General features: G+C 39.3%; 2 protein-coding genes across 2 annotated transcripts; one reads left to right on the forward strand and one right to left on the reverse strand.

Annotated features, from left to right (window-relative positions):
- Positions 1-6,013: 6,013 nt before the first annotated feature.
- On the reverse strand, positions 6,014-10,352 carry p2ry10 (P2Y receptor family member 10). Its single transcript, XM_079892694.1, has 3 exons — positions 10,194-10,352; positions 8,974-9,235; positions 6,014-6,862 (listed from the first exon to the last, which is right to left on the reverse strand). The coding sequence occupies exons 2-3, from the start codon at positions 9,210-9,212 to the stop codon at positions 6,034-6,036; spliced, it is 1,068 nt and encodes a 355-aa protein (XP_079748820.1). The 5' UTR covers positions 9,213-9,235; positions 10,194-10,352; the 3' UTR covers positions 6,014-6,033.
- Positions 10,353-17,315: 6,963 nt separating this feature from the next.
- LOC307170905 (zinc finger BED domain-containing protein 5-like) lies at positions 17,316-19,333 on the forward strand (the record flags this gene model as incomplete). Its single annotated transcript, XM_079892214.1, has 2 exons — positions 17,316-18,834; positions 19,002-19,333. The coding sequence occupies 2 exons, from the start codon at positions 17,316-17,318 to the stop codon at positions 19,331-19,333; spliced, it is 1,851 nt and encodes a 616-aa protein (XP_079748340.1).
- Positions 19,334-21,007: the final 1,674 nt, after the last annotated feature.

Below are 21,007 nucleotides of genomic sequence, written 5' to 3' on the forward strand. Positions count from 1 at the left end.
GTTTTACACATTTATTCAATAAATCTGAACGACGACTCCAGTGTCAAGATTGTTTATTGAGTGGATGTGTTTAGCTTGCTGGGTACGAAGCCAGTAAAACAACAATAGGAAACTTTAAAATAGCATAATAGGGGCCCTTTAAAACAGAACACCCAAAATATTTTTTCAATTACAAACTTGTACAACTTGTATACTTTATATTATTGATCAATATGTGAATCCGTTGACCAGGCTACACATGACTATAGTTTAGATGTGATTAGACAGAACTGTATTGATCCCTCTATTGTATGTCACAGACTTCTGAAGCTTTGTTTGATAGTGCTTGTTCTTCTCTGTGGTGATTTGCTAGTTATGGTGTAGAAAACCAGTGTGACCACCAGATGTCACCAATGCACACTGTGTTAAAAGCTTCAAGTAATTAACCTTTTTTCGGCACAATTTGATTTAAGCCTCAAATGCTTCATAAAGTCTCGGTTTCCCATCACTACCACATGCTAGTGTTACTATTAGTGGCTGTAAAACACACACACGCTACAGTCCAACAGAATAATCTTTTAATTAATAATTCAACAAGAGAATAACTAGGACATAAACTACCACATAACCATAAACACAAAACAACACAGGACAAGGAACCAACTGAAACTGAAGGCTTAAATACTTTTTAACAAACAAAGGAACTGATGAGTTAACTAACGAGGAGACAGGTGACTATAATGACTAATTAACTAGACACAGGTGAAATGGAATTAAAGAATCAAACACATGGGAAAATGTGGGTCAAAGGAAAAACAGCAATTGAACAATAACTCAGACAAGACATAACATACCATGTCCGCTGGTTATGATCTGAATCCCTCTATTTATATCTTTCTACAGTTGCTGTCTCGGCCCAGAAATTAAGCAAATAAAGCGAAAATGGGCCAAATCGAAACTAGCTGCTAGGAGGCAATACTTAAAGGAGACATATCATGCTTTTAAATAATTCCTTTTTACATATAAATCATACATTTGTAGTCTATATAAAGCGGAACTGCAATGCTTGGGTCTGAATTCCTCATTATTATAGCTCCACAGGTCCCTTTTCTACCCCTTTTCTGATGTGCGTCTGAGAGCAACTCGTTTTGGTGCGGTCTCTTTAAATACAACTGAGACACTTCATACCCCGCCCCCTCTCCAGGATGCAGAGGTGACACTCGGTTCAACTCCACCCCGTTCGGCCATTTTTGTAGTTTAATAGCAGAGATACGATTATCTAGCGGCACAGAAACTTTTTATTCACATGTTATTAACAAAATGTCAACAACGGAAGACTAGTTTGGAGACGGTGTCTTGTTTACACTTTCGCCTGGCTCCGAGAGAGAGAGAGTGAGCGCGAGACCGGGTCTCTCTCTCTCTGCTCGTTCTTTCAGTTAAACATGCGCCCTGTCACAAGCGCGGCAGTTCATCTACATTAGACGGTGTAATGAAGCGTGTGGGTTACTACATCCAACAACCGAACATTTTAACTTACCCTCTCGTAACTTCTGCATCCTTTAGCTTGGACTACAAAATTGCAGCGAGAAATAATAATGGCGGATTGCTGGAAGTGTTGGGCCGGAAGTCGATGTCCTTATTTGGCAGTTCCGCTGCAAATACTGTGACGTAATAGTTCACAAAACGTCATAGAGAACAGAAAAATCGAAACAGGTTGAAAAATATGACCAAAACAGAATATAAAGATATCAACGAAGCACCTGAAGAGAATAATTTCAACTTTTCTGTACTTCTAAACACTCCAAATATACAACAAAATACATTTAAGGGCTAAAAAAGTGGATTTAGCATGATATGTCCCCTTTAAGTACAATAAAACTGCAATAATTTTCACACACTGCTGTTAAAGTCGAAATGTGTTTAAATAAAATTAAATTAAAAAGGTAAAAATGCAAAGCAAGTGAAGAATCTTAGATAGGCTTACCTCGAGTCAAATAGATTACTGAATAACGGGAGAACGGGGTATTTCAGAAGAAACCACTAGCGGGCTCTTGCCGTCTCCACCTACTGACCGCTTGTCCGGTCAACAACATACTGCAACTAATTAATTACCCTAATGTCATTCTAAACCATGATTTTCTTCTTTTTTTTTCTGTGGAACACAAAGGGAAATGTTTTGGTGAAGGCTGATGTTGTTCTTTTCCATACAAGAAGTGAACAAGAAACTAATTCAATACACATATACAACTAATTCATTTCAGGGCATTTATAAGTAAATGAGGGAGAAACACATCATCAATTAATTAAACAGTTTTCAAATTTATTTTACATTTAACTGCATTACAATTAAACACATGTAATCTAATTTATTAAACATGAACATATTGAACATTTAATCTCATCTATTCTATGTACAATACAATACTGCATAAAGCAAAAGGTAAGCAACTACACATGAAGAGTGTGAAAGCAGTATCTCATTTGTGTTATCTGATGTCCATAGATCGATGAATATGCAGTATCTTTTCTATTATTTTTTTAATTTCGTCAAATAACCTGGTGTTTGAAATTTAAGTGATTAGTTGCTCAGTCAGTAAACTAAATGGAATACTTTTAGTTTTGCATTTTGACTCCTATCAGTGCTTTTTATCTGTACATTATCAGTTCATCCTGTTAGAACTTGATGTCTGCAAAAATGTCTCTGTCATGCAGTCAATAGAAAGTTATTTTCTGTCTCATAACTTCTATTCAAATTAATCTTTAATGCCTGTCACTATTAAACTTCAAATACTTCATAGAGCGTTTGCAACTACGCAATGAAAGGGAATCATTTTGTTCAAAACTGTACTTGATAGACATAAAGTTTCAGTTTATGTTGTAAACTTCATATTTTGAATAAATCACTCTTTCTGCAAAACAAGGTCATGCAGTTAGACTCCATTTACAAATCTCATGCATTTTTTTTTGTGTGTGTGCAAAACTCTAAACACACTCTCACTCGCTAAAACACATTTCACACTGTAATGCAAATGTGACATTAAACACAAGCGGCAAAATTTAAACACAACCACAGCACAGTTGTCACCATTTACACGCAACAGCTCAAAAATGTTCACACTTGTTTCTAATGATGTGATTAAACCAACTATACATAATACAAGCCAGCAGCTCAGAGTGCACAGATGCACTGAATGATGATGAGAACGATCTGAGAGGAAGAGCAGGTCAGTGTGGTCAAGGCTGGATCTGGAACTCTACAGGGCTTTTCCTCAGTCTGAACTCAACATGAAGACTCTTCTGAGACTCTTTTCTCACTGACTCTTCTGAGTGACTGTATGGCACGGGCAAACTCAGTCCTGCAGAGTTCAGCTCTAACCCTAATCAAACACACCTGAACCAGCTAATCAAAGTCTTCAGGATCTCTCGAAGGCCACAGGTGAGTTTGATCAGGGCTGGTGATGAACTCTACCGGACAGCGGCCCTCCAGGACTTTGGACTACTGTATTTTTACAGTATGCAGCTGCTGAATATACAGATATTCAATAGTATACAATACTCAATGCAATACTATATCTGCAGTACAAACAGTATACAATATATTCACCTTATTAAGCTGTGAATACAAAAAAAATGTCAGATTTTGTTTACTGTATGCATTATACATTTTTTCTCTGTAACTACATGCTCTGGATTAGGGCTGCCACAATGTTAGATTTTTCACACCACGGTTATTGTGGCCAAAAGAATTCACGATATCGATATATCGCGATATCTATAGAATCTATGGAATGGGGGGAAATTAATTCAGTCAAATTAATTTTTACTTTGTTTATATGGTTTTTCTTTTTTACCTTTTCTTTTTTAAACACAAGGCACATGCATTTTTACTTGTTGCGTACTCAATCTATGGCAAATCCTTGTGAAGGAAGACAAGCATGTGAAGTTGATCTGGTTTCAAACTGAAGCGAAACACTGTCTGAAGGTTTCCTGAAGAACTGAAAAGCTCTTAAACCTATTGTTGCGCCGGCGCCAATAAAGTCATGTAGATTGCAGATTTGAACAAAAAAATCAAGTGCAAATATAAATACAAAAATAAGATGAGTAAAGAAAACGGGGTTCTTAATAATCACCCTTTATTAAATATATGAACACAGAAACCCCCTGTTAACAGGTTCATGTCACGTTTCCCATTCCATGAGTAAAATAATAGCAATTTACTCTCTGTGGACACGGAGATGGGTAAAAAGGTTGATGGCTACACATTCTGCAGCGCCGCGTCGCGTGTAGGACAACTCGAGGTATCGCACACCGGACGCGCACTTTCTCAGTTTATGGACAGCAATATTCTTATGTTTAAGGACATTATGAAATTAAGATAATGTCTGTACTATGTTATGATTGTACTGTACAATTAAATACAATAGTTGCTGAGTGTGTGATCTGAACACTTTACCTCAGAGCGTCCGTTAACTGAATGAATTGAGAATATCACCTGAAAATCCGATAATAATATCAGCAATTTTCATTCAAGCAGCTGATATCTGTAAATTAATGTAAAATTAAATGTATATTGCAGCACAGGGTGAAGTCATTTACGATGATTTGAGACAAATATAATGTAAATTTAATATAAAGCGATATAAATGGCGCTCTGTGTCGCGGTAATTTCTGTGTCTGGGCGCCGCGGACAGACGCCGAATGGCTCCGCCGGTGTGTGTACACTCACAGAGAATAATGTGTTCGAATTTTAAAGACGTGGCGCTTCTCGTCTGGTGTGCGACCCCCTTTAAGCTGCTGTTTTCTTTGAAGCCGAAGAACTCCATACTGGCGAGCTTATTCGCGTGTGGACAGAGTGTTTCACTCCAGCTGCGCGGGCGCGGGCGTCGTCTTATTTGATAGGTGTCCGCGGGTGCAATACTGCCACCTCAGAGGTCAGCGAGGTACTGGCGCTGGAGTATTTACGTGTCATGGTATCATAAGAGTCCTATTCATTTTAAACATTGTGGTTATCGTCAATACCGGTATATTGTCACACTAAATTAACACGATGTCGATATTTCATGCTTTGAATATCACGATTATCGTCAACACCGGTATATTGCGACACCCCTACTCTGGATGCTGTTCTCCATCTATGAATGCTCTGTATTACTTATATATTGACCGACGTGTGAAAGCTTTGTTTGATTTTGGGGGTTTGTGAGTAGTTTGAAGATTTGGTTTTGTGTTTAAAGGCCCCCTGAAATCAAGTTTTTTTGGTTTTAGTATGAATATGTTAGCCTTACGGTTATGAATGAGCTGGTGTGTTCCAAAACAATAAAAAAATTAGCATTTAGGAGATATAAGCATTCAAACTTAGTCTCTCACTTCCGCTAAAATGGATCAGGGATTTTTATGACGTCACCGCGGACTTCAGCTTCTCATCACATCTTCTGTCCAATCAAATGTTCTCTAGAATCTAAAGCTCCGCCCCCTCAGCTATAAACACCACCTGACCAAAGCGAGTCACGTCGCGGAGCAATATGTGTTTGAGTGTGTGTTCGTTTGCTCAAGCGCTCGTTTAATTCCGTTTTCCAACTGTTTGTTGGTTAAGAATGAAATGAATGAATCCTCCACTATCGAATCCAGCGTTTCATCAGCGCTTCCATGGTGCTGTCAGTCTGTGAGGTAGACTAAACACTATTGGCTATTTGAAAAGGGGGAGGGGCCATTCAGTGTCCCGCCTCTTTCAGTGGAGATTACGTCAACCCATCAAACAAAGCTGCGCGCTCCAAGGCACTTCAGTGGGACTTTAATGTTGTGAGAAAATGGGTGAAGGTTTTAAGAAATGTGTCTCAGCAATTGTAAAAAACTGTAAAGGCAAGATTTAGGCATGATGTGAAAAAAATACTGAGTAGTTGCTTGTTGCAGCCCTACACTAAATGTGCATGTTTGAACAGAAGGACGCCCTGGCGAGGCCCGATCAAGCCCCGGTGACAGTGGAAACACGACTGGCCCTGGCACACACTAGCAGCTCGCTTTAGGCCCGACAGGGTTTTCTGATTGCTGATGGAGTCACTCCCTGTATGAACTGGTGCTCTCCGTGCTCATCAGCCGGCCCCTGAGCACGGAGCTGCCGTGGTTAGACAGCTGCTGCTTGAACTCAGTGGTCAAGAAGTAGTAGATGAGCGGGTTGAGGCAGCAGTTAAGGCTCGCCATGCACAGAGAGATCGGGTGAAACTGTCTAACGGCCTGACTCAACTCACAGTTTGTTATAATGCCCTGGGTAACCATCAGATAGAACAGGAAGTTGATGTGGTAGGGAGCGAAGCAGAAGAGGAAGACTCCTGTGCACACCCTAACCATGCGCAAGGCCTTCCTCGTGTTGCTAGTGGACTGTTCCTTTTGGGTACGCTGTCGCAAAGAGTTCACTATCAAGCAAGTACAGAAGATGATGACAATTAATGGACCAATAAATCCAAGGAATTCAGCAGCGGCCATCATGGAAATGGCTAAGCGAAAATCCAGCTTTTTCATTGGCAGATCTTTGAAGCAATCGCGTGTTTCATTTCCTGGTACTTTCCTCATTAAAATGAAGGGTGAACAGCAGAAACCCACCACCAGCCACACTGCGATACTGATGCACACGTCGTAGCGGGACTTCCACTGCTTGGCCCGGAACGGGCGCATGAGGAACACACAGCGCTGGACGCTGATGCAAACCAGGAACACGATGCTAGCGTACATGTTCAGGTATTTCAGGTAAAAGCACAGCAGACACAACACATTGCCGAAAGGCCATATTCCGTTGATGTAGTAGTGAATCCGCAGTGGCAGCGACAGCACGTGAGCCAGGTCGGCTATGGTCAGGTTGATCATGAAGATGATGGCCTTCGTCTTTTTGCTGTGAATCGAAGAGAATCCATGGCATTAGAAGACACAAGCAACTCTAAACTGACCTCATGAAATACAACAAAAAAAAGTGCCTTGATCAGGCTCGATCAGTACCATCACAATTACATTAAACTGACAAGGAAGGTCTTTCTTAATGGTGAAATTTCTAATTTAAAGGATTAGCTCACTTCAGAATTAAAATTTCCTGATAATTTACTCTCCCTCTAAATTATTACAAGATGTTCATGTCTTTCTTTCTTCAGTGGAATATAAATTAAGGTTTTTGAGGAAAACATTCCAGGATGTTTCTCCATATATGATGTTTTATAAACAAAGTTCGGGAGGAGCACGTTCAAATAATCAATCCAATCTACTCGTCATCAAACAATTACCATGTCTACCCTATCAGTATGACAAGAAGTATATATATAATCCACTCTGTCAACTCACCTGACATTCCTTGACAGTTTTCCAGCATCCCTCCACCACCCCGACTCCTCACTCTTGGCTCAATCTTTTACAGCCAGGAATACGGGGGGAGTACTCTGGGTTCGGGCCGAATACCGAGCCCAGAGCCCTCTCCTCGGACAGCACGCCAAATACGCATTTATTCTATCTGACTTATTTGTAAGTGTGAACTACTGAAAGTGACTTCAATGGGGTCCAACGGGTCGAAGGTCCAGATGTGAGTTTCAGTGCAGCTTCAAAGTCTCGACACGATCCAGCCGAGGAATAAGAGTCTCATCTAGACAAACCAGTGGACATTTTATAACAGAAATAAACATTTATTTACTTCTTGCACTAGCTGTGATGACATTACATAATCACGTTGGAAAGGTCACGTGTGACATAGGCGGAAGACCCGTGGTTAGGGTGAAAAACTCCCTTCTAATTTTCTCTTCCAACTTCAAAATCGTCCGACATCATTGTTTTACCTTTTATTTTGTAAAGGGTATTTGATTTAGTCTTTGCGCGTATGCTTTGTAAACACTGGATCGTTACTTTCGCATACCTATCGCGTGACCTTTCAACGTGATTACGCAACCCGATCTCACGGCAATTCGTACGAATTACCTACCCTTGACCCCGCCCCTAAACGTACGCATCACTGGAGTTTAGACAAATTGTATGAATTCGTACAAATTGGTTGTGAGATAGCGTTGGATTACGTAATGTGTGTCGCATCACAGCGAGTGCAAGACCAGCATTTGTGGTTAAAAAGTATATAAATGTTTATTTCTGTTATAAATGTCCGCTGGTTTGTCTAGATGAGACTCTTATTCCTCGGCTGGATCGTGTCGAGACTTTGAAGCTGCACTGAAACTCATATCTGGACCTTCGACCCGTTGGACCCCATTGAAGTCACTATATGGAGAAAAACCTTTTCCTCAAAAACCTTCATTTCTTTTCGACTGAAGAAAGAAAGACATGAACATCTTGGATGACGTGGGGAGAGTAAATTATCAGGAAATTTTAATTCTGAAGTGAACTAATCCTTGACATATCAAAAAGTTTTTATATAACCAGCATTAAAATTGTTACAGAAGGCCTGTCAACATGCTAAAAAGCTAATTGCACCACCTATGAACAGAGTGACTAAGAATGATAATAGTTAGTAATATTGTAAACCCACTTGGTTCTCCAACAGATGCACACTGTACGGCTCATAGCAGTCCTTCACGAGTTGCGTTAATGACACGTACTGTGAATGTTTACATGCCGGATAGAAATGGTGGATAGCAAACAACTACCATGTCTAGCGCTAATATTGATCATGGCTTTTCTTGAAAAGAGAAAATGTGTGGAACAGTTGGTGGTTTGTTGTTGTCTCACTTATTGCATCATCAGTTTCTGTGCTGCTATTAGCTTTTGATTTGACGGTTGTCGTAGGAGAAATTCAGGAGACTCAGAACTTCTGAGAAGGCCAGGATTTCATCACAGGCCAAATTTGATTGCAGTGGTCAACATTTCAAACTAGCGATCAAAGACTTCAGATTTTTGCAGAGGATCAAAGGAATCTTTTAGCATTCAGAAGATTTGTCTCAGACGGCCAAGTCGTGGCCACAATAGTACAGCGTGCATCTGGCTTTATGAAGGTATTAATAATGCTGAACCGCTGACCTTATGAATCGACACAGCACCCACAGAGCCAGGGTGTTGCTCAGCAGGCCCGGGATGAAGATGATCAGGTAGAAGATGGTGTAGAGCTTGTTCATGGCTATCTCCCAGTCAGTCATATTAGCTGAACATGTGTTCGGACACGGCACATTCATGGATGTATTCAAGCCAGTCATATTAGCTAAAAACTGTGCTGTGTTCGGACACGACGCATTCAGGGATGTCATGGTCAAACTTTTCATTTATTGTAGACAGCAGAAAATCACTGTGGAATAAAATTGAAACAACTTTGAAATTCTTCAATTCATTTTACTGAGAAAACTGCATATTACGGGTAAACTGCAACACACACACACACACACACACACACACACACGGCACAAATATACTTTTCAAGCAAAACGGTTGACGACAGTGGATGAACTACAGCAGATGCACTTTTGATACTTTGATATTTTCATATCTATTGCATTAAAATTCAGACATTTTTGGAGTGGCTTTCTAGAGTGACTCAATACAGGCTACTTTATATGTGATTAAATTATAACGTTCGTATAAGGTTTCGCAAATGTCACCTCCCTTCCTGTTCAAGCGTGAAGGAAGTGAATGCGGGTGTATTAAACTGTACCTCTTTGTGTGCTCATGTCTCATATTTTGATACTTTTATTTTTTCCAATTAATGGATCTGCCAGCCTTGAATTTTGATTTGATAGTAATTTCAATTTTTCTTTTTTTGTATAACATTTTGGTCATTAAAATCAGTATTTAATGTAAAGCTGAGTGTGCTGTAAAACTGAGAGCACATGTTCAGCAAATAGAGGAACTCAGGTTAGACAAGTATGCAAATCTGCTGATATATTATTCTCTTCAGTTTTATTACAGAGTCGTTTTATTTCTTGTTGGCACATGAGAGAGTGTGTGTAGTTTCTGCTGCGACTGCATAGAGCAAACATCATGATACTGCCATGATTTTGAAAAACCACAGTGACATAAACTTTGTGTAATACAATTCATCAGATAACGCAACTACGAAAATAGCAACAACAGAATCAACTACCATAATCATAAGTAAATATTTGCAATTCACATTTAACTTCATATCTGTATTCAAGGTGAACAATTAATGCTGCACTATATTTTAGTTTGTTTGTTTAATCCAGGTATGTTTCGAGTGAACCTAGAAAGTAAGAGTTAAGCAACAGAAGTTGTGCAGTGTTTCCTACCTGTTAGACTGAGCTGCGGTGTGTGTGTGTGTGTGTGTTTGGTGCTTTCCAGCTCATCATGCAGATCATGCAGCGAGAGGAAGTCTTCTGAACACATGTGCTAGATTCGTCACTCTACTGTACAGATAAACTACTGGTGAAAACAAGCTGTGGCGTGTCTCAGGAAAGTGAAACCGTTTCGTGATGTTTGTTGATTTGGTGGTAGTCAGTTAGTTATAAACGTACAGTGACGTCGATAAACCCACAATCCACACAACACTGTTGATCTAACCATCAAACATCAGAAGTGCACACAAACAAGTCATGAGAACTGCTGTTTTTTTGTCAGTTGGTTACAGTTGGTTATCCAAAGCAAATACAGTGTGCAAGGAATATGTGTTTTCTAGGAATTAAATCCAGGACCTTGCCTTTGTTAGTTCCATAGCTACAGGTTACAAATTTTGGTAACACTTTACAATAACAGGGAATAATCATGTACTAATACCTGAATTAATAGTCACTTCAACATGAACTTATGATTAATGAAGATCAACTAATCATGAACCAATGAAGAGCGATCTTTAACTACGACAGAAGTCATAATGATTCATGCATGAATAACAGCAGCCTTAAACATGTTAGTTTATGTTTGATAGTTAATGCATTGAGTAACGTTTAGGGGTTATTCTCCGTAAGAATAAATAAGAAGTAATCTAAATTTGAATTAAATATGATTTAATACTGCCATACTTTAAACTGGGATATCATAATATGCCCTCTGCCGCTTTGAGACAAATAAATGGAATAGCAGATGATTATTTAGCCAGTAATTACACCGATCCGTCTAACCAAACGTGGAAAATAGACTAATAACTACCACTAATACATTTAATTTGATCTAAACCATTTTCTGATTTTATATGATTTTTATATGATTTTTATAGTTGTTTTAGGCCTATGTTTAGTAATGGCTACTTTTCCTCCCGAGACTACAGTATGTAGGGTTTGTTTCTGGTGGGACACTCATTAGTGGCGCATTCGGTGCTCTCTCAGCACGTTAGTTGTGTTCCTATGGTAATGCTGGCATTTTAATCTAATAAATGTTGACTCCTTTGGTTAACAGAATTAATAATTAAAGACATGTTTGCATGTATGTTGTATTGGGGAGTTGTCAGGAGGTTATGTACAGTAATTAACTGTATTTTTACAGTAAACATGCTTTATATATGTCTTTACAGGTATGTTTGGGCTTTCTTTTAAGTCCATATATGTTTAATTGTATAAATAAAAATAAAATAACTACACATAATTTTACAGTTTATTATTATTTTTTGTACCATGGGTGTAAATGAATAAGGATGGCACTCGTATTGTATATGTTTATTCATATTTTAGTTAATGATTTGTAAGTGCATCATTGTGTCATGACTTTACTTGAGGGGGCACATCATTAATTCATTATTAACTAACCATACACTAACATCAACTCATGGCTTGTTAATGCATCATTATGTCATGACTTTACTTGATGGGGCACATCATAATTAATTCACTGTTAACTACTTACCAATTTCAGCCTAGTATTCAGCCCAGTTAAGTGATGTTGTGTGGTCCGAGAAGGGAGGTGCAGTATCATCACAGCCTGTGTCTGGATGGAGAGTGAACTGTTGATCCCAGCAAACGTTCCCCTGACCTTAGTTCATGCTTCCTGTTTGGCTATTTTTTTGGGAACCGATCCTCAGGAACTGTTGTAAGTCACAGTAGGTTTAGTTTGATGGGAAAGAAAATATCACAAAACAGATTAAGACCTTTTAAGGCGAGACACGGCAGGCAAAAACATAGTTGTTTTTTTTTACTGGTCAATTTTGAGATTTTGGGATATTTGTCTTCAATAACATGTCTTCTTTCAGACTTGTGGTGAAAAAAAGTCTGAAATACACATTTAGTTCTTTATTTTATTACACTTTGTCTGTTTGCGTCTGTAGATTTCTCATAAATTCAACAAAAGTTGTCGTTGTAAATCCTCCCGCTGCTCCGTGATCGCTGCCGGCACCCTGTCATCACACACACCGCTGGAAAGCTCTCTCTCTCCTGTACAATCCTGTCGGATCCAAATATGGTAATTTCCTTTTTATCAGTAACCAATCGTGAAAGTAAAAAGGCTGAATGTGCAATCTCATTGGTTGATGATAAATCTTTAAAGCCCGTTTCCTCAAAATGACTTTTCTCTCATTCTCCAAGTCCGAAATCTCCACTTCAGTAGCACCTATATACACCAAACCTTCCAGTCTTGTACCTAGTTATAATATGAAGACATGTACAGAGGGATTTGTAAATATATTATTCCTAGCCTGATTTATATAACATTTTATTTAAAAAAACATGTCGAAAAATCATTTTTTTATGGCTATTGACAGTATATTCTGATTTACAGGATAACAAAAGTAGATATCCATAAATCCCTCTGTAATTTGTTTCCCCATCTAATATGTGAACACAATGAAAAAATAATTTTTAACCTGGCTTTATCCAATACTCAGATTTATTACTCGTTTTTTAAAATATATGCAAATGAGCACATATTTAATTAGATATTGCCTAATTTGCATATTTAAACATTAAATTACAGAAAACTTGTAATAATTTTTTTTTCTCATCTTAATGTAGGTAATCAACTGGGAAAGTTTCATAGTGATATCTGCTAGTTAAAATTTTTACCCTATTCACCTGTAGTGTCTCACCTTAAGATAAATTATTAGTACATTTAGTATTTTCCATGTTTAATAAGGAGGATCAGTGAAATTAATGACAAACTAATCCTGTGCCTTTCAGTAATGTTTATGATGAAGCTGCTGGTGTCAGTAGTTTAAATTATGACTAATAAATTGTTTAAATGTATTTCAAAGTCAAAATATATATATTTTTATTCTTATGGAGCCTGATTGATTTAGTTTACCCCTAAATGTTAATTTTTGTAACTTTTGTTTGTTATTTTGGCCTTGTCCCCTCCCAATGGTTTGTTATCCCCACTTATGATTTTGAGAAACAAACATAAACATTTAATTCACGTCAACTAAAATAAAAATAATCTTATTTTTTCCCCAACTAGTCTCTTACGCTTTAATAAATAAAATAAAAACAAATACAATAAAATCTGGAATATTGTGAAATATTATTACAATTTAAAATACTTTTTTATTTTAATAAATGTAAAAATGTAATTTATTCCTGTCATGAGAAATCTGAATTTTCAGCATCATTACTCATTCTAATATGCTGATTTGCTGCTCAAGAAACATTTATTATTATGTGTATTAATAATGTTTAATAAACTAATTAATAAAAAAATTTATGGAAACAATGATACCATTCAAACAAAAGAGATAAATTAATACTTTTATTCATCAAGGATGCATTAAATTGATCAAAAGTGGCAGTGAAGACATGTATAATGTTACAAAAGATTCCCGATCTGAGCCACCAGGGGGAGCCCTCCCCGAGCATTGATCATGCACTTCCTGTTTGCACATGTGCCTATATATGCCTTGAACAAATACCCACACTTGTGGTCTTTGCTCTTGACCACTTGTCAACTTGCATGACGTATTTCCTCTATTTTGGCCCAAGTGTTAGTGTAGGCGTAAACACTGCAAGTGTGTGTAGAACTTTTGATCACTCGATGGGACACACTTATAAATGCAAGTGTTTACAGAGCTTTTATTCATTATATTTTCTTCATATGTTTACATGTCTGTACAGTAGTCACTGTGTAACTAACATGAGACACAAATTTAAAATTGTGTTGCTTCTAATCAAATGATAAAAACAGTTGCAAATGTTGTGCAAAACAGGCCTACACACACCATACTCATCTTCGCACCAACAAAATGTGCAACACTTTATGTTTTTACTACCAAATTATATGTATCTAATTAATTTAAATTACAATGGAATGTTTTCATCTCGCGATTTCGGGGCACATGAGTTCCCGAACATAATGCATGATGGGATACGCTTAGCTCCAAAGCGGTGTGTGTTTATTGTATTGGAGATGTGTGTGTTTGGTGTACATTAAGGGCACTTTGGCATTTTTAAGACATGGGACAGTCTTGCACACTTCATTCCTGTCACACGCACGTGTGTGTATTTGGACAAGGCAATAGCTATGTTCGTGCCACTGCAACCTCCTGTTCTTCCCTGAGCTCCACACAGAGCAGTCGAGGTCTTGGAGGAATACACCCCCTAACACGATCGACGGTGGTCAGTGTGTGGTAAATTCCCTTCCAGAGGAGTCTCCGACACAAACATGATCAAAATCCATATTGTAACCGGGAGAACTCCTTATAACCGATTAAACGGCGTATAATTGTCAGCACACATCGCAAAAATTGTTTAAAAGTTAATTTTCTAAAAGTTATTCAAAATGCAACTGCGTGTTCATTTATATTTTTGTTGCAAGCTCAGGATATGTGAGTAATGTATTAGTGAGCGTATATAACCATGTAGAATATTTGTTAATTTTGTTGGCTAAACCTTAAGCTTTCTCCATTCCACTGCACTATTTTTCCATTCTTTTTCTATGTAAACATGCGCTTGAAGAACATGTTTGACCGTTGCGCTTGCGTCTCTCTCTGCTGTTTCTGTTTTTTTATTTGCAGTGTTGCCATGTCCACTTATTATAGGCATCTTTGGGCTTGTTATTTTTTCCATGTTAATATTATATTCCATGTGCTGTCTCTAGAATATAAACCCAAACTGAGAGAACAGAGAAGAGAAGGATCCGACAGGTCCACCAGCCGCTGCAGGGCTGAGCGAGAGGAGAGAACGTTTCCCTCTGTCAGTCTTCGTTCTGCCGAATGTCCTCCATCCAGCTCAGTTCAACGGCGTAGTAGAGTAGCCACGGTATTCTGTCTCAAGTGCAAGGGATGATCTACAAGCTGGAGATCTGGGGTCTCTGTGGAGGATCCTTACTGGAAGTGTATGTGCGCATGAAAGCCAAGAATTGCCAGATCTGGTGCCGATTGTGCCAGAACCTGTGCAACATCCCCTTTATAAACCCAGTCAGAGGAAGACTGTGAACATGCGTCTCCTCCCCGAAATAACCATATATGAGCTTACAACGCCTCGTTTTACTATGGATATCCTTATCTACATATCATTTGCATATTCATCCACGTGATTCCATGTTAATGGTACAAGACATTAGGAAAATATGAGATACGGATGTGCGTCACATTACATTGATAAAATCCTTTGGTTGCCTTGTGTTTGAATAAATAAATCAAATAGTATAAAATACATTTCAGAGAAAGTCTTACAGGTGTACATCAAGTGTGTTTTTATAAATCACAGCGTATGCGTGGGAAGTGGCGTACGGCTGCTTCGGGGCCTGGTTTGCGCGGCACAGCGGTTATAGACGAGACCCTGAGGAGAACCAGTTCATAGTTTCTGGTCTCTAGACCGAGGTTGTTGAGACAATTTTGAGTTCTAGAGCCCCTTCCACCAGGAAGCTGTGTGTCCTGTAATGGCGACTCTTTGTGTCATGGTGCGAGTAGCTTGACCTGGACCCGTTCAGCCGCCCTGTTGGTTCACTGCTGGAGTTCCTTCAAAAGTGCCTCTCAACAGTTTTGACCCCGGCTACAGTAAAGGTCTGCGCGGCTGCTATTTAGCTAGTCTCTAGCTAGTACCTTTAGCTGGAGCTTCTGTTGAGAGACATCCTCTGGTGTCTCTGTTCAGACACAGAGCAATATTAAAGATGTTGGTTCGGTTGCTCAAACGCTCAAGTTTTATTCTGTTTTCCAACTGTACATTGGTTAAAGCTACAATATGTAATTTTTTTCATAAAAATTAAAAAAAATGAAGCCATCATTTTCCTATTTACATGTTGTGATTTGTAGAGTCACAGCGTGTACAAATAACAAGGTCATATGAGACACTTCTGCAGAGTGATTTGCTCGCTACTAGCTACTAGCTAGCTAGCCACGTTGGTTTTGTTGACGGAAGTAACAACGGTGCTTTTCAGGTGTTGCGCTAATCACTCCGAAGAAGTAGCAGTGCTTCGCCTTCTGAGAATATAGTTCCCAGTGTGTGTACGGTTAGAACAGCGTTTCTCAAACTGTGGGGCGCGCCCCACTGGTGGGGAATAGAGACGTGACAGGTGGGGCGCGCCAAACGGGAGGAAATTTTCCTTTTTATGCCTTATATGGTAAGGTAAGATCAAATCTTCCGGAATCTGGAGCAGGACCGCGCACTAGACTAGAGAGTGACTGCGCGGTGTGTGTGTGTTCAACACGTCATCTCAGTTTCATTTTTGTATTCATGGTTACAAATGAAATGTTTAACCTTTTATATCCAGTTTGGTCCCATATATAGGATTTTTTATTTCTGTGCCCCTGAGAGTACTGTCCCACATATGGGATTTAGAATGTTCAGTGACGTGACATCACTGCCAGATTCAAATTGTGCTTTCGCGCGTTGGTTGGCACTGAGCCAGAGTCGGACGCGTTCAGCGCTGTCATATATCACAACTATGCAGTGTTTTCAACCTCATAATGTTTATTTTAGGTTTCAGCCATTTAAATACACATAAGCACTAGTAAAACAATACATTTGGAGTTTGTAAAATACACACTGATGTCTGTGTAAGCAGCAATAACAATCTATTCAAAATATAATTTGCCGACGTGTGTTATTCACATCAGACAAACATAGTGGAAGTAACTATAAAGTTTACTCTATTCTTCTCGGAGTTCACCGGCCACTGTCTTGCATTTATTTCGGGAGAAACTGATGGCAGACAGGACTCTCTGAACTGCGTCGCAAAGAAACATTGCGGCGCCCATCTCACGTTATAGATCAAGATTATTTATAAAGGTTTTTAAACGACCAAACACACTCACTTACAAATTTTTGAGAATCGGAATATCAGATAGTTGATGACATGGTAAGCAAGTTTGTGAATATTTTTAAATAAAAAAGGAAAAAGGAAATTAAGGTGATCTGTCATCCAGTATTGTGGTCGCGTCACATATGACGCGTCGCCATGGAAACATTAAGCGGGAATGTTCTAAAATAACAGTCGCCTTGAAAAAAACAATAACAAAACTAAAATAACAGTCGCCTTGAAAAAAACAATAACAAAACATGGATAAATTTGTGACACGGACCTCAAAAGTTGTCGAGCCAGCGCCAGCAGAGAGACACAAGCCAGACGGACCTAATCAACCAAAAAGCCAACCGAAAAGAAAATATGATGATGGGTATCTTGCTCTTGGATTCACGGCAGCGGTGGTGGGGGCAGAGGAGAGACCGATGTGTGTTCTGTGTCTTAAACCGCTAGCAGCAGATAGTATGAGACCCAACAAATTAAGACGACACCTAGAGACCACACACCCCAGTCACGTCAATAAGCCACTTGATTTCTTTCAAAGAAAACTTGCAGAATACCGTCAACAGGAGACTCGCATGGTAAAAGCTGCCTCAGTAAACAGTAAAGCACAGATGGCGTCATATAGAGTGGCATACAGAATTGCACAATCCAAAAAACCACACACAATCGCAGAGCAGCTCATTCTCCCCGCTGCGCTAGACATGGTGTCAATTATGCTCGACGAGACAAGCGCAGCAAAATTAAAAGCTATTCCCCTGTCAAACGACACAGTTGCAAGACGTATATGCAACATTTCAAGTGATCTTGAGGAACAACTCATAGAAAAATTAAAAGACAGTCGTTTTGCATTACAAGTGGACGAAGCTACTGACAGCAATAAAGACTGCTTGTTCATCTCCTACGTCCGCTTTGTGAATGGCGAGTCACTGTGCGAGGATTTGCTGTTTTGCAAATACATAAAAAATAGAGCCACAGCTGATGAGCTGTTTAAGATCATGGACAGTTACCTCAAAGAACACGGCCTTAAATGGGAAAATTGTGTGGGCTTTTGCTCTGATGGCGCACAGACCATGGCAGGGTCAAGAAACGGGCTGCAGGCACTAATAAAGAGGGTTGCGCCAGATGCGCACTGGACGCACTGTGTCATTCACAGGGAAGCGCTCGCGTCAAGGCAGCTCAGCCCTGAATTAAATGAGGTTTTGACAGAAGTAGTGAGCGTGGTAAATTTTATCAAAACCCGACCCCTGAAAGCGCGACTGTTCTCCGCACTTTGTGAAGAAATGGGAGCTGATCACACATCTGTGCTGTTTCACAGTGAAGCAAGGTGGCTCTCCCGTGGCAAAGTGCTGTCGCGCGTCTTTGAGCTCAGGGCAGAGATTCGGATGTTCTTGGAGGAGGAGCGCATGTATGAGGCTGCAAGCAAATTCAGTGATGAAGAATTTCTGTTTAAACTGGCCTATCTCAGCGATATGTTTGGCAAGCTGAATGAATTAAATCTTCAGCTTCAAGGCAAAGACAAGCACATACCTCACCTGGCAGATAAGATCAATGCATTCAGCCGAAAGCTTGAGGTATGGGGCAGGCGCCTCGATCAGCAAAACATAGATGTCTTTGAGAACCTGAGTGAAGTTGCTGAAAACACTGATTCTGGAGCCACCACAGTTATCCCTTGTATTAAGCAGCACATCTCTTCCCTCAAAGAATTGTTTCAAAAATACTTCCCGAACAACAGTGCTCAGTATGCCTGGGTTATGGATCCATTCAATGCAGCAGGTTGGTATTTTGACATTTATTGAATATTATACTCATATACAGTATTATGCATTTTATTTATGTTATGCTACTTACTAACTGGAATAGACTGTTGTCAAACAGATTTCTTTGTGTTTATTATGCAATGACAAATAAAGTAAGCCTATTTATTTATATTCTGTCTGCAGCACCTGCTGATTTTGGGTCTGCTGAGGAGGACCAGTTTATTGATCTGACATCTGACTCCACCCTGAGGCTCAGGTTTAAAGCTCAGAATCTTAGTGAATTCTGGTTTGGAGTGGAGAGGGAGTATCCACTCATCGGGCAGAGAGCTGTGTGCATTCTTCTTCCCTTTGCCACATCATATCTCTGTGAGATGGGCTTTTCAGCTGTTGCTTCGCTGAAAACGAAGTACAGATCTCAGCTGAACATTGAGCATGACTTGAGAGTTGCAGTATCAAGCCTGCAACCCCGCTTTGAGAAATTGTGCAATGCAAAACAGGCCCATTGCAGCCACTAATGCAGGGATAACCTGCCGAATGGATTTCTCTTCTTTTCTTTTTTTTTTTTTTACAGATTGCAAAGTGGCACTTTTATATCTTTTCTATTTTTGAAATTAGTAACATTTTTGACACAGCTGCACTTTTATTTTCTCTATTTTTTTAATTTCATGCAAGTTATGATGACACAGCTGCACTTTTATTTTCTTTATTTTTGAACTTTCTGTTATTTCATGTATATAGTTTGTATTTTAGATACAACTTGTTACTCTGATACTACTTGTTCAATAAATTGGAACATGTTAAGCTTGTTGCGCATTTTATTAGCATTGTGTTGGGGCGATGGGGGTAGGTGGGGCTTTAAAATTCCCCCTTGTCTAAAGTGGGGAATGACCAAAAAAGTTTGAGAACCACTGGGTTAGAAGATGGCTGTGTCTCATGTGACCTTGTTATTTGTACACACTGTGACTATACAAATCACAACATGTAAATAGGAAAATGTTAGCGTTATTTTGTCACTCATTGGGAGCAGTATGCTAGCTGGAGCCGTTTACCTCCAGTCTTTGTGCTAAGCTAGGCTAGCGGTGGGTGCGTCACACAGAGTTACAGCACGCACGGAGATGAGAAGGGTGTTGTGGCGATTTAAAAAAAAAAAAAAAAAAAAAAAGGAGCTTTACGCCACATCTTCGTTTTGTTTACTTTTATTTTTACTTTCACTTTGCGTGTATGGGGAGGCGCTTTTCAATTAACGGAGGAGGCAAGGAGGATATAAATGTGGGTTCGTACCTGAGAGAGGTCGCGTCATCCGAAGGTTTGAAGCTGTGGGAGTGTTTGTTTGGATTGGTATTACCGTATGAAGGGGAGAGACGGCCGCTTGTGAGCTGAGGTTTCCTGTGAGTGATGTCTGGTGCGTCGCGGAGTTCACTCAACTTCACTGCGTTGCACATCCTGATCATCTGGTTTTAATAAAGCTGAAGACAAGTATGGGCTGCTTAATCCGCCGAAACGGTGCCTGGCAACAACACCCCCTAGATCCCTTCATAAGCAACAAACTTGGTCAGTACCTGTGCGCCGCCATTACACCCACTCATTCATTCATGCACGCACTCGCAAAACATTCACGCACGCACTTTTGATATGTTTATAAGTATTACTGTGATTGTTTATTGATTATTGTACCTTTTAAGTTTGTTGATGTTAGTAAATTTGAACTAATTAACAGAATGTTTATTCTATGTTTTTTTTTATGAATGGTCCTGGACGCGAATCTGCCTATTGGAAACGTGACACAGGTGACGCGGCGATTGCTACAGGGATTTTTTTTTTTCTTTTCACCCTTGAATTGCATTGTTGAACAGTTTTTTTATTTTATTTTTTTTGTTTATTTTTTTGTTCTTGAAGGTTGTTTTGTGTGTTGTTTTTGGGACATTGGAAAATAAATTTCTTCTTTTTGCTAACAGTTGTCGCTGACAAATTTATTTATTTTTTGTAAATATTGTAACCGGTGGTTTTTGCTATCCGGGGAAAAATACCATCTTTGTCAGGACATTCCTGGCTGGCGCCCGAACAGAAAGAATATATTATTTCTTTGAAAGACTTTTTGTGCCAGGGTGGTCACCACCGTTACAGAGTGGCGCCCGAACAGGGACTTGAACATGAACATTGTATTTTTGTGAAAATTTTTTTTTTTGCTC

Source organism: Squalius cephalus, assembly GCF_949319135.1.
Source record: "Squalius cephalus genome assembly, chromosome: 14".
Taxonomy (NCBI): domain Eukaryota; kingdom Metazoa; phylum Chordata; class Actinopteri; order Cypriniformes; family Leuciscidae; genus Squalius; species Squalius cephalus.